We start from the raw sequence: 15,086 nt of genomic DNA, 5'->3' as shown, positions 1-15,086 counted from the left end.
CAGAACTCTTATGAGGGGTAGGGTGCATCGTGGCGACTAGAAATCATATAGCAATGGAGCGTCGGAAATGATTTCCTGACCCGAGAAACGGACTGTCCGGAGTTCCATGTGCCGAAGATATGAGGTGTGCATTTGCTGCCGGTAAAAAACACTTCAAAGTTCAAACACTTACTTTGACCTACGTACTTTTTGCTGTTTTACATGTAAGATTAAAAAGATTTTTCACATACAGTATCTGTCTTTATGGTGCTTCTGTGTACATCACCGCCCAAGGAATCCGAACCCGTATTGCTATATGATTTCATGTCGTCATGATGCACCCTACCCCTAGGAGATTTGAAACAGTTAAATTGAAACACCCTGTACAGCTTAAAATAAAATATGACGCATTCCCACATTCGCTTTTCTATCATTAATCATGTGCTAATAACAATTAAGCAAAATTTATCTTTCTTGAATTAGAAACGAGTCACTTTATTTTAAGCAATGTGCTCGTAATTTTTGTTTACCACTCAGCGTATTTTTCAAGTATCATATAATACCATGCTTCAACAGTTAGTTCTTAATTGTTTTTCGTTCTTTTGTAGATTTGTGTGGATCTAATCTTAGTGGAATGTGTAATCTAATGTTTCAATGAAAAAATAAGCCGATTTTTAGTTGCAAGTTAGAAAGGAGGGTCGACAATTTGGTGATATCTTTTGTCTTTCCTATAGTCAGCCATCATAGTATAACTACTGATACTGTGCTATTTATATGATTTACTTAGTAGTTAGACACGGTCTCAATATGGCCTTTCATAGTGCTCATCACACATAGAAATTAAATTAGTATAGCGATAAAACTACAATTTCGCTGTGTGTAAAGTAAAAATTTCCTTTCCAACAACTTTCCTAAAGAAAAAGTTTAAATTTCGTATTCTCCAGTTCGACTTTTTACTGCTTCTGGTGTTGATTACAATTTAGTTTTCTTAAACGGGATTCGTAAGGTCTGTCAGCCGATTTGTAAATTAAGTTCTAACGCTGATCTTGTTTGTGTCAAAACTGACAAAGTTGCTTCTTGACAAATCTTCTTACATTACGAAACGAATAATATGATTTGTATGCTCCACGTTCGGAAATTAGTAAACATTCCACTAATTGGTAATTAAGGGGCATTACTTCTACAATAACGTTAGCTTAAATTATTCCAACGAGTAAAAACCTGCGGTCATTGTCATTGTTTCTATCACTCATTATACTAAATTTGTATGCTTTACCAAATGCTAAAGAGGCGGATATTCCTTTTGGGCTGGATGCTTTTAATGTTGGTAGTGTTTCTTGTTACTGCCTCTAGCCAAGTATTCAATTTCTTGGTTTTTTTCTTGAATTCAAAGCTAAAAATTTCGAAGATATCAAGAACTTGGAGTTATTTTGTTAATACTGGAAGACTCAATTTTGCAAATATAATTAATGTACGTTGAGTTCAAATTGTATTTTATCAAAATTCAATCACTTTTATTCCTTAAGATTAATGAAAATGAAACGGCCGATTACTAAAGTCACACATGGCCGCGCACTGGATTTCGAAAGCCGATTACTGAAGCATTTACTCATACATTAAAAAAAAAATAATTTAAAATAAAATGTTGGTATATCTGAAACAACTAAGAGAAGTAGTATCAGGAATGTGCAGTCGAAAGCTTTACAATGTTTTTACTGTTCTATTGATTTCTGAAATTAATAGTTCACTTAAAATCAGCAGTAGAGCTCTTAAATTGCCGACTACTGGTGCTTTTACTCTACTTAAAATAGGTTTTATTGAATAATTATTCCTTTTGTTAAATGAAATAGAGAAGTTATTATTACAGTTTTAACGTAAACATTTTCACTAATTGATGTAATTGATTTAATTCTGTCCTGTGTATACATTTACAGTTTTAGTGAGAAACGTAGCATATAATACTTTGATGCACAGAGAAATTATATTACTTTTTTCAGCTTGCATTATCAAAGTTAGTGTTTTCATGCAAAATGCTGAACATAAACAAAAAAAGCATTGGAATGTAAGTATTAAAAATTTCTGAACACGCTATTTTATACTCGAAATTTCAAAATGTTCAATGTTTCCCTGGTGGAAACAAGCCTCTCCGGAAAAAAGTTTTAAAAAAAATTCCCAGAATTTAAGAGGTTTTTTTCCCAACTGTTCCAATCTCTATTTCTAACTGTAAATGCATCTTTTTTTTTCACAGAAACAAGCCTATAAACATGCTTGTCCATTGTTCCTGCTATTAGTTTATCCTAAAAAAACGTTTTTTTTTATTTTTTTATTTTTTTTAAAGCTGCTACTTCTATTTCTCCATACTGTTTAACCATTCACTAACAAGAGTCAATATTCTTTACGTTGACCTTTCCATACGTCAAGTTGTAATGTTATATGAAGTTTCAAGACAAACTTTTCCTATAATTGGTTGACAAGTTGAGTGATTAGTGTGACTACCTCCTTGCCAATCCTTTTGAAACAAGCTGACCAATTCTCTGATAGTCTTAGATTTTTTAAATTTCTTCCCTACTTTGTCTTCTTACTCTCTATATAGCCAGGTCAAATTTACGCCTAAGGTTGCAAGCAGGCGACACGGAAATAATTGTGATCCACTAGTTTTCAGGAGACGAGCGTAAGTGTCAAATTCACTAAAATATTTGTTCGCGCCATTTCAATTCGGAAGGCGTTTAAAATATCAAGCTCAAATTATGAAATACATCAAACTTAGTATCTCAGAATGTGTAAGAGAAATTAAATAGTGAACGCTCAGAAATCTTTTAGAGCAGGAATGGTGTGCATGATTTAATTTAAGAAAAATAAATTTCATCTTAATGAGAAAAATATATTCTCATTTCCATATTTCTTTATTTTGGAGTCTAAAAAATGTTTAAAAAACATGTTTTTTCATCCCCGTCACTAAATATATACGAGTACTTCTCATTATCACTATGTTTTTAAAAATAAAAAGATAAAATACAATCTTTCTTCGAGAATATTTTTAAAAATCTGTAATTAAATTTTTTTCGAACTTTTTAACAGTTGAGTGGCAATAACATGACTGTCTGCACAACGATCTTCCTATATTGCGAAAAGAATATTCATAAAATGCATTTATAAAAGGGACAACGATCCAATAAATTTATATTTTGTTATGATATCGTTACAAAATGAATTTGACCATAATTCTAAAAATATGACACAAAAATCTGTTTCAGGTGAATTTCATCATCGACATCATTGTCGCTTACGAAATACACCAGGAGGCCCTATTCAAGTAACGCCAAACCATGTGGAAGATGCTCTATGACGGAAAATATGTTAACGTTACCTCGTCCTATCTGCGGACACTGTTATTGCAAACTCAGGTGAAAAGTTTGAAAATAGTTTATCAAACAGCTCATGTATGAAAATACATAATTAGGTGTAAAGATTTTTCCGGTTCTAAAAGCGCCTTCCGAATTCAAATGTTGCGTAGTAAATTTGTCAATCGTCAAATAACGTGTAACCACACAGCATAAAAACTTCATGATTATAGTGAAAAACCAACGAAAATAATGCACAAATTCTCAAGAAAGTACAGCATATAGCTAGTTCAAGGCTCCAATGAAGCCTCTTCATCAGTGCAAAAACTCACCACGCAACCAAAAAGTCGTGAGAGAACTCAACATCAATCCCGTGGACACCAGTATTTATATCAAATAGGTCAACCGAAAGGAATTCACAACAAGAGAATTCACAACAGCCACTTAGCAAACTACAAGACCATCCCGGAGCGCGCAGCAAGGGGTGGGGGGGGGGGGGCTGTGTGATGAGTTTTTTGCACTGATGAAGAGGCTCCATTGTACCCTTGAAACAGCTATATGCTGTACTTTCTTGAGAATTTGCGATTTATTTACGTTGATTTTTCACTTCAATCATATTGTAGCACAAAGCTTATTTGATCATTTTTCATAAAACATCCCTGTTTGATAAGAGACGTTCAAATTTAATCAAGCACCACAAACTACTATTTTTAAATTTTCTTTTAGTTCTTAACTTAAGCATATTCAACAAAAAATGATTCATTAACCAAATAACACTGCAAGACTAATTTTAAAAAAAACCCTCTCAAAGTGCATCTTACACCGATCTTATAGATTCTTATGTTTTTTGACCTAACGAAGATAAACAATGGGGCGGTGCATCCCCAGAAATATAAATAGATTTTGGTTTTATTGTAAGCATACTTAATTTCGCTTTTAATCTTAATTCAATCTGTGAATGCAAATAAATGATATGGGAAGGTTTTTACTTCATTTTACAAACGAGCTGATGTGTGCATCACATGACTTCCTTTTACCCCTATTTAATGTCATTTCCACATTATTGGCAATTTTAATGTGATTCAATTGTTTACTCTCTAAATATCACCAACAGTGGCCAAATTGAAGCCAAATTTTTTAAAAAAAGGTCGCTAAATTTGTCGCCAAGTTGGCGAAAGGATTTGGCTATCAAAAGACTGGCGATATATCGCGAAGTGTCCGACAAATTATAACACCACTTGAGTTTACATAGAAATTAGCAATGATTTCCCCCCAAAAAATAGAAAAAGACCCCCTTAAGAACATCTGAATGTAGCCAAAATAGAAGGTGCACAACTAGACCCCACTAGAAATCTACGTACCAAATTTCAACTTTCTAGGACATACCGTTTTTGAGTTATGCGAGATACATACACACATACGCACATATATACGTACATACGGACGTCACGAGAAAAATTCGTTGTAATTAACTCGGGGGTCGTCAAAATGGATATTTCAGGTGTCTCTACGTTTCTACGCATATATCTACGTGTGATCGGGTCGAAAAAAAAAACTCAACATTCATTCTGGGGTGAGAAAAATGGAAATTAAGGCCGATTTTTGAGTGAAAATTTTTTCGCGAATACAATACTTCCTTTTTTGTAAAAGGAAGTAAAAAGGAAGTATTGTATTAGCGAGAAAATTTTCACCCAAATATCGGCCTTAATTTCCATTTTGCTCACCTTCAAATGAATGTTGAGTTATTTAGTTATTTTTTCAACCCGACCACACGTGGATATGTGCCTAGGAACGTACAGACACCCGAAATATCCATTTTGACGATCCCCTAGTTAATTACAACGAGTTTTCTCGCGACGTCTGTATGTATGTATGTATGTGCGTATGTATGTCGCATAACTCAAGAACGGAATGCCCTAGAAAGTTAAAATTTGGTACGTAGACTCCTAGTGGAGTCTAGTTGTGCACCTTCCTTTTTGGTTGCATTCGGATGCTCCAAAGGGGGTCTTTTGCCCCTTTTTTGGGGGAAATCATTGTTAATTTCGATGTAAACTCAAGTGGTGTTATAATTTGGCGGACACTTGGCGATATATCACCAGTCTTTTGGTCGCCAAGTTTTGTCGCCAGCTTGGTGACAAATTTGGCGATTTTTTTTTTCTAAGCTGGTTTCAATTTGGCCACTGTTGGTGATATTTAGAAGTAAACAATTGAATCATATTAAAACTGCCAATAATGAGAAAAAGACATTATATTGGAGTAAAAGGAAGTCATGTGATGCACACATCAGCTCGTTTACTAAAGATCTACGTTACGGCTCGAATGCAACATGCAATGCTTCCAAGATTTAATATATATATATATATATATATATATATATATATATATATATATATATATATATATATATATATATATATATATATATATATATACAAGAGCGTAAGAAAAAATGTCAGAGAAAAAAATGTAAAAAAAAAAAACCAAGTCCAGAAATTAAACATCGTATTTGAGGTTTTTTTTTTAACGTTTTAGAGGGAGTCTTCTTACGTTTTCACCTTAAAAACTGTGGCTATGAAACTGTCGAACACTGAAAAAAATAGAGTAGCTACTCTAAAAAGTGGTAAGTGATGGGAGAAAACAGTTGTCATATTCGGCTTTAGGGGAACATTTTACATAACAATCGGCATGAAATGGCGTAAAAAGTTTTTTTTTTTTTTTTTTTTTTTTTTTTTTTTTTTTTTTTTTTTGCAGCGTTGAGTTTAAAAATTAGAGCAAAAATACGGCTAAAAAACTTATTTGGCTTTACTCTTTTCGTGGAAACAAAGAACCTATGAATATCCCGAGGGTCTTATTTGATTAAGATCGGAAATTTCAATAGCTTTTAAACGATCTAGCGTGAAGTATGTTAAGCATTATGAAAACCATATCATATTTTCTGTTTTCTTTTCTTTTTTTTTTTTTTTTTCATCTTCAGTAATTCGTGCAAACAAATTGTGTGTTTTTTGAACAGGGAAAACACATATGGACCTGATAGGACCAAGTTGATTGACTTGAGCGGCATCAATTTTGCTCCAAGCCGTTTTCATTTGTTTATTGCTAGATACAGTATATAGGGTGAGTCTGAACACAACGACAAAACTATACTAGGTGATAGAAAATATTTAAACAAGTAGGAATATATAGGAACATATCATCGCCACAAAGCAACAATAAGGCATCTAATCTCAGGAATAACAGTGAGATATCCTACTGATGCTTTGAGGTGACGATATGGTTACAAACGCGATATAGACGCGCGATCGTCGCAACAGCAATTCATTCTGACAAGATGCAATATACCGACAACCCAGTTATGACATGCAAAGACTGCAGTTTCGTCCTTTTTATGGACTCATCTGTCTGGTACAGTCAATAACCGAGCTGTAGGCAGATGTTGTCTCATTGAAGATGGGAGTGTCAACAGGCTGGTAGCTAAAATAAATTTAGGTTGGCGTTGCCACACGTATGCTAGAGCTATAGGGCGCAAATTTACGCAACACTTTTATACTTTTCTTTGAAAATGAAATGTTTTGTGCAATCGGCTTTCTGTAACAAATTTCTCCAGTTTCGCATCCATTTAGTTCTGACTTTGTGTGTATGTAGTGCGTAAGCACTGCGTTTGCGACCATAGTATGCATATTTGCTCATTTACATGTTTTCCACTAAGCAGTTAAGTTTTCCCGTCTTGTTCAAACTCACTCACCCTATATATGTAATTTTTTGCTACATTGAATCAAAAAAAAAAAAAAAAAAGAATTATTAAAACAACGCAAGAAACTTTTGGGACAAGCTAAAGTAAACCCTTTTCAATTAAATTAACCTATGCTCTATTTCTTTATTTACAGGCCTTTATCGAAAGGTATATTTAGATGCTCTCCTCAACAAGGTGTAAAAAGCACACTACGATGGCTATAACTTCAAATTCTAATCTAGCCCTTTCGCCGGCCAAGGCTGCTGTTCACGACTCAACCTGTCTCTCGGCTCTCTCGTGTGCGAGTCTTTTAGTTCTCTGACCTATGGAAACAACTCTACTGAAGCTTGTCAGAAGCAGAATATTCGAAGTTTTTTAGGAGTCATCATCTCTGACATTAGAGGCTCTTTCTAGCGATCCTGTACAGAAACATCTAATTCTTTTACACGAATATATAAATAAATATATAAATAAATAAATATATGTATCGATATACATATTTATGACCCTTCAGAAGTTTTTAATTGACGGTGCCTTCCTCTTCATTCTCCTAGATGATTCGCAGAGCAAACAGTCAACGCGAGTCTCCCGTAGCATCGGTAAGAACTATGATTTGTGTGTTAAAGCATTTTTCCTGTATCAAGCTACCAAAATGAAAAAGAGTGTAAGAAAACATGAGAAGAAGCTAAGGTCATTTTCTGGTTTAAGTCACTGCTGAAACGCGTTGCTGCTTTTTTCAGTTGATTTCTGTACCAGGGTCTCAATTGTACCCGAGAACTTTTCGTCTATAACTAGATTACTTAATTAGATCATCTTAATATCTCTTCAACTGCTACAGGACGTGGAAACTTGAAAACAGATGACTAAGAACAAATAAAACTAAATATAGGATTGCCTACTTGGCATCAGCTTCATGAGCTCTCAAGCCAGAAAGCATCAATGTAAGACAAGAAAAAGAATAGACTTCACACATTTTAATGTTTTAAACATCTTTTTGTCCATAGTTTATTTTTAATCGCCTGTTTTTCACATAGAAGTAAACGACACTTATTATTTCTTCCCTTTAGTCTCATGGATGAAATCCAGAGTATTTGCATTTTGCCTTGTACAATAGAATTTTACAACCAACCCCTGTAAACGTCGTTAAAAACAAAGAAACGCATTGGCCGACGTTAGAACCAACTCTAGCGATAGATTATAATGAAACGTTATATGTACTAGATAACGCGTCACTCTTGTACCAACATGGGCGGTTATCTAGTGCAATATGTTGTAATTCAATGAACAAAATATGTTGTTAATTGTTTGAGTATAAAATTTATAGAAAATTTTAAGATATATATATTTCGTGTCAGATGCTTTAATGCGGTTCTGGCATGTCCGTTCGAAATTTTACTATGAGCAAAATTCCATGCAATGTTGCAATGTGTTCGTGTTAAAATTTCATGATAAAAATAACCAGCATGAGAGAGTCTGTATGCGTACTAAAGTTTAGTCCAATAAACTTTGGAAATTTTGTAGTAAATAAAGAAAAATTTCTTCTCATTAGTTGGGTCATTATTTCACATGTCATGCTTGCTTTAAAACTTTTCACTCCATGCTTTTTGATAGTACGATCGAGTCAGGTAGGGAAGAAAGTGTTGGTTAAATTTAGCTTTTATTTTTCAAGAACAACCTAAACCAGACTATTAAATTTATATAACGAAATTCATGTCTTCAATATTTCACCCGGGAATATTTTCATTCATATTTTTTATTTATTTATTTATTTATTTTTTTTGTGATAGCTATTGTTGAATGTTCTTGATCCCCCCACAAAATGATGTGGTTTCTCAAAACCACAATTTTGCATTTCTCAAAACCACTTAAAGCGTTATTACATCCCATACTCCTGAAATTCACTTTGCGGACACGTTTGAAAGTTTCCAAGATTGTAAAGCACATTTATATGACAAACTAAATTGCATTTTGCGGCTACTTCTTAAATCTGAGTCGTGTTTAAAATTTCTAAATTGTTTATATGCTCATTTAGTGGAAATTTCTATTAGAGTTCTTAGCATTTTGCAACACCATTCCTTAAGATAATTTATGTTTTTAAAGTGGTATTACATTGTGTTGCTACATATTAGATTATAGAGTCATTCCATTTCAGATCAGGCAGGGTCTGTCACATGACCATCACCGATTTTTTTGAAAAAATTACAGTAGTTACAACTGAAAGACATATGAAATATCCCTTAAGGATTTTGCAAGAAAATTTTTTCTTCTTCAGTTACAGCCTATTAAAATTCTGAACAAAATCCGCCATTTTGGAAAAAACCGGCAAATTACTCCATTTGAAATGGACACTATTTCCAAAGTATTTAACTTATTCGAATAATTCTTTTTTCTAAAAATAAATAAGGACCCATATAGTCTCTAGACATCGTTTTTGAAACTTTAGTTAGGTTTTTTGATGAAGAAAAAAATTCATTTTTGCCGCGAAAAAACTGCATTTTTACCGATTTTATGATTTTTTTTCTTCATGAAAAAAAAGTTTTTTTTTACTAAACGGAGATGGCAGTCTAAAGCCCTTATATGATAATTTCATAACATATTTTATTATAATCCTTGGATGCATACAGCCTCGGAAATAAATTTAAAATTTTGAAAATTTTCAAAAATTAGCGATTTTTGAAGTGATTTTACTCAAAAAAACCATTTTTTAAAAATCTAAAAATTGGCTCATTTGAACTCCATATAATGCTTAACAAGTGGATAGACACCGCATCCAGTATTTTTTCCCATAAAACGTTTTATGATTTTTTGAAAGTGACCTTATCGCCCATGGCATGCATGTAAAATAAAAATTTCTAATTTCAGCGACTGAAAATCTGATTATATTAATGCCTAATAGCTACACTAATGATGCACTTTATCAGCAACAAATAAAATTTTACTGACTTTTAATAATATAGCAGTATCAAACTGCTTTTGATGACCCAGTCAATTCGTCTTTTTGTAAGACTCTGTGTAGCCTTTAGATAGAAGAGCCTTTGGTGATTATATTAATGACTAATACAGTGGCTCCCAAGATTGTTCGATGTTCGTACACCTTGAAATTTTGTAGTAAAACCAAAATAACTCAAAACTTAATTCGAATATGAAGTCCAATTTCTTTTCACATCATTCCTATGCCATTCTGAATAAAACCCAGCAGTTTTTTTTTTTTTTTCAAAATATCTGATGACCCAGTCAATTCGTCTTTTTGTACTTCGTTATATAAATATATTTTTCTGCTGATCAGCGCCTAATTGTTATGGGAGCTGAGCTTCCATACTTCCTTATTTGTTTCACTCAAATTTTTGTATTTTTGACCGAATTCAGGCCACTTAAGCATTAAAATAAGTTCTGAAGACTATAGGGACCCTGCACTTCTTTTGTTAGAAATAGGATCCCTGGCTATAATAGCTTTCTTTGGTGATCTGTTTGGTTACCTCAACTTACAACCATGTTCAATTGATTGCTTCTCTCATAAAACAGGTAGGCTTTTTAAATTCTTAAACTACAAGTGAGTAATCATACGGACAACAACGGACAAATTACGTGACAACATCGCCAATGACAACAAAAGCACGAAATTAAAATTAATCGTTTTAAATGCATTGTATTGTTCTTCCCTTTGATGATTTCCCCTGTCGCGTAATTGAGTTGAAGAGAAAGACTATTGAAAGAGAAAAAATATGATTTGTTGCTGCATGTGAAAGTAACGGTATTTGCATAGCTTTGGAGACGAAATAAACTAATATTTATAAAAAAAGGAAAGATTTTAACTGTTACTGATAAATTACATCATTATCGTAGCTAGTCATTAATATAATCACCAAAGACTCTTCTATCTAAAGGCTACACACAGAGTCTTACAAAAAGACGAATTGACTGGGTCATCAAAAGCGGTTTGTTACTGATATATTATTAAAAGTCAGTAAGATTTTAATTGTTCCTGATAAAGTGCACCGTTTTTGTAGCTATTAGGCATTAATATAATCAAATTTTCAGTGACTGAAATTATTAGACATTTTTATTTTACATGCATGCCATGGGCGATAAGGTCACTTTCAAAAAATCATAAAACATTTTATGGGAAAAAATACTGGATGCGGTGTCTATCCACTTGTTAAGCACTATATGGGGTTCAAATGAGCCAATTTTTAGATTTTTAAAAAATGGGTTTTTTGAGTAAAATCACTTCAAAAATCGCTAATTTTTGAAAATTTTCAAAATTTCAAATTTTATTTCCGAGAATGTATGCATCCAAGGATTATAATAAAATATTTTATGAAACTATAATATAAGTGCTTTAGACTGCCATCTCCGTTTAGTAAAAAAAACTTTTTTTTCATGGAGAAAAAAAATCATAAAATCGGTAAAAATGCAGTTTTTTTGTGGCAAAAATGATTTTTTTTCTTTATCAAAAAACCTAACTAAACTTTCAAAAACGATGTCTAGAGGATATATGGGTCCTTATTTATTTTTAGAAAAAAGAATTATTCAAATAGGTCAAATACTTTTGAAATAGTGTCCATTTCAAATGGAGTGTTTTGCCGGTTTTTTCCAAAATGGCGGATTTTGTGCAGAATTTTAATAGGCTGTAACTGAAGAAAAAAAAATTTTCTTGCAAAATCCTTTTGGGATATTTTATATGTCTCTTAGTTGTAACTACTGTATTTTTTTCAAAAAATCGGTGATGGTCATATGACACTTTTCATACCTGCCTGCCTGATTTGAAATGGAATGACTCTATATTATCGTCCCCGTCCCCATTATAGCATCTTCTAATAATCTTCATATAAATAAAACAAACTCCAAATTTGTATGTCCGCGGGAAACTCGGACTTGGTAACAAATTTTGCGATTTTTTTTTAAATATGGTTTTAATTTGGCCACTGTTGGTGATATTTAGAGAGTAAACTATTGAATCACATTAAAACTGCGAATAATGAGAAAATGACATTAAATTGGAGTAAAAGGAAGTCATGTGATGCACACATCAGCTCGTTTTCTTTTACGTTTTCAAAAATGGACTTTATTTTGCTTTATAGAAATAAATTAAATTGAAATATTTTAGCTGCTAAATAAAAGTCATCTACATTTACTTTCGAAGTTTTTATGGAAGTATACTGAGTTAAGTGTTAAACTTGCTATTGTAATGCTCTTTCTTATGTGATGAATTACAGAAAAAAAAAATGTATTAATTTGCTTTTAAAGGAAAAAACTTTAATCCTCAGTTTTTAAATTTTTGTAAGACTTCGGCAAATCTCTGTAAGCAACAGAAGTTACTTTTTTAAAAAATATTTTTTCTAATTTTTATAATTATAATGAATTATAGTTAAATTGTAAATAAAATTTAAAATTCTTTATTTGTGCACTATCGATTTATTACTACTGGTTCTATTTTACAATGCAAGTACTTATTAAAATGAAAACTATTTTATTTGAGCTAATTGCAAGATGAAATGTTTTATTTTGTCTTTCGTTTAGAGTTAATACACTTTACGGTTTTGTGCTGGGAAAATTGTTGTTCTATATGCAGTTTTAGACGACTTTTCGTGATAGTGAGGGGAGGAAACATTCGTGGTCTCATCCCCGGAAATATTTCAAGGATGTCTTGAAAACGTGATTGCAGGCCCTTGGCACTGCCTGAATACCGATAATTTATTCAAAACTGAAGACGTAATTTTAACCGACCTTTGCTAACATTACGGAGGAGTTTTCAAGCGCTCTCATTCAGAAATATTTCGAATTTGAACCTGAAATTTAAGACAAGCTAGTGATTTTGGCTAGGGTCTGCCCTCCCAGAAAAAATTTAAAGTTGTTAGCTTAAAAACAAAGTTTTAAACAATCGTTTCCAATGCCAAAGGCAAGGAGTTTTCTCCCCTTTTAAACAATAATAGATAAAGATTATTTTAAAATATTTCATTTCCATCAGGAAAGGGAATACCTTCCCTTTCCGAGAAAAAAAAAGGGGGGGGGATCATCCCGGTAGGAACACCCTCTAAGTTAGATGGCGCTAAGTAAGGGGCGGCTTTGCATATGTGTGGTGTAATTTACACCATACATGCAAAAATTCCTCTTTTCTTATAAGCAGTTATCGTTTCATTTTTCTGTCTAGCTCTATTCTTATCAATTTTTCTTATTATTTTTCTACTATTATAAGCATTTAGGTATAGTTTTGAAACTGTTGCAATAGGGCCTCGCAAAATTCTCAGAAATTTTAAGAAATTTCCATGTTTTCAATTGAAGCTCTTATTAAATACGACAGACACAGTAATCAAAATAGTGTGTGAACAGGAGACTGCACAGAACAAATGCGGGGCCCAGTTGGAGAATTCTGTCGGGGCCTTTTACAAAACGATTGTACAAATTTGAGCAGTGCTTGGATCGTCGATTTTTTTCGACGCGGGTTAAGATTTGAAACTGTTGCAATAATCCGTCTTCTTTCAAGTTTCTACATCACGTTTTATTTCTCTCTTTCTTTCTTTCTTTCTTTTTTTTTTTTTTTGAAAGAAATTAATTAGTGAAATTTCTTTTGAAAAGAAATCTTTGAATTGAAAATATTCAATAGTTACAGCTTATTGATCAGCTAACTCTACTCCTGCCACCCCAAACCTATTTCTTTTATATTTTCTCTTTTTTCCTAGTTCGTCTAAAAATAAGAAAAATATTCAAAATGTTGCTCTTCCGAACTCTCCCCCCTCCCTCGCAAACATCGAAAGCATTATGGAGCAGCTGAAATTTCAAATCTTCAATTTCGCGATATTTCCAACTGAAAGCCCCTAAATACTCAATAGCATCGAAAATTACTTATAACTGCGTTTTTAGAGTTTGAATTTCAAAAATTACCGAGTGTAATATTACAAAGTACGCGTTTCAGAAAATATTCGGGCTAGGGTCCCCATACCGCCTTTCTTTTATGTCATAAGTAATTAATTTCATTTAACAACACTAACAAAAAGTTTTAAGTAGAATGGAATATATAATATATAGTTTAAGTTTTTAGGACCATAATTTTCAAAATTTTCCAGAAAAGAGCTCCAGGACCTCCTTCCCGTAAAATCTTGTAAAAATTTGTCTAAAATTCTGTCTTTGAAACTTCAATTTCGAGAACTTGCAGGGGGGAAAAATCAATCAGGGACAACCTCTGGCCCTAAGTCAATAAATATGGTCAATAAATTGCGTTTTTAAGACTATTTCTTGAAATTTCCGCTAAGACCCCCGTACCTTTTCCCCCCTTATATCAGCTAAGAAAACCTAAAATGGCGTTTTTAAACAACAAATTTCAAATTTTTCCGGGGAGAGCGACGGACCCCCCTTTCTATCAAGTCTTTTTCCTCTTCAATGTGCCTTCTCCTCCTACCACCAAAAAAATTTTTGATTGCGCTACTAGTCACGAAATGTTTTTATAATAGCAATTTAGAAGTGAATTGGTCGTTCTAAGTGCCAATAATTAATACAAAAATTAGTTCTATGAATTCAATTATTTGTCTGAGAATATTTTATGATTAAAAGGGCCTCGCAAAACTACATCGCAGACGTCTACTTTTGCTCTCGCGCCGCCACTGGTTACCTCTCCCGGTCCCCTTTGGCTACGCTCATGCTCGCAGGAAATGTTAACTGCTCAATACATCAAACTGCTGGTGTTCGCATGGAGCAACCGGTCGCACCGGTCGGTCTAGGAATATTGAGCACCGGGAACATTGGGTACCCAGGTTTTGCTTTTGGGCTCGTAAAATTTTCGAAAAAAGATCTTGACATCTCATTTTCAGGCAGGGGCAGAAAAATCTTTTGGAGGGGGCGCGAGAAATTGAATACCCCCCCCCCCCGCCTACGATGTTTCATAACATAGTTTTGACGACTTTATTTTTAAATGTGCGTGTTTATTTATTTATTTATTAATTATTATTATTATTATTATTTTGGGATTTAGGTCTACTTCTAAGTACATGAATATTATGCACTAATATACTTTGAATGTGGACGGAATACATCTTTAACGT

General features: G+C 33.1%; 1 protein-coding gene across 2 annotated transcripts in view; it reads left to right on the top strand.

Moving 5' to 3' along the window:
* The window catches only part of LOC129218211 (glucose transporter type 1-like), a 78,196-nt gene extending 69,607 nt beyond the window's left edge, over positions 1 to 8,589 (top strand). The window contains exons 14-15 of one of the 2 annotated variants that reach the window (XM_054852428.1): positions 3,234 to 3,383; positions 7,205 to 8,589. In XM_054852428.1, the coding sequence (XP_054708403.1) occupies positions 3,234 to 3,325 (92 nt within the window). In that variant the 3' untranslated portion in view covers positions 3,326 to 3,383; positions 7,205 to 8,589. The remainder of the gene's footprint in view (positions 1 to 3,233; positions 3,384 to 7,204) is intronic. The other variant, XM_054852429.1, reaches the window with a different exon arrangement.
* The last annotated feature ends 6,497 nt before the right edge of the window (positions 8,590 to 15,086 follow it).

This window comes from Uloborus diversus, chromosome 3, assembly GCF_026930045.1.
Source record: "Uloborus diversus isolate 005 chromosome 3, Udiv.v.3.1, whole genome shotgun sequence".
Lineage (NCBI taxonomy): Eukaryota > Metazoa > Arthropoda > Arachnida > Araneae > Uloboridae > Uloborus > Uloborus diversus.
Note: the sequence above shows the minus strand (reverse complement) of the source record. Positions and strands in the feature narration are given on the sequence as shown.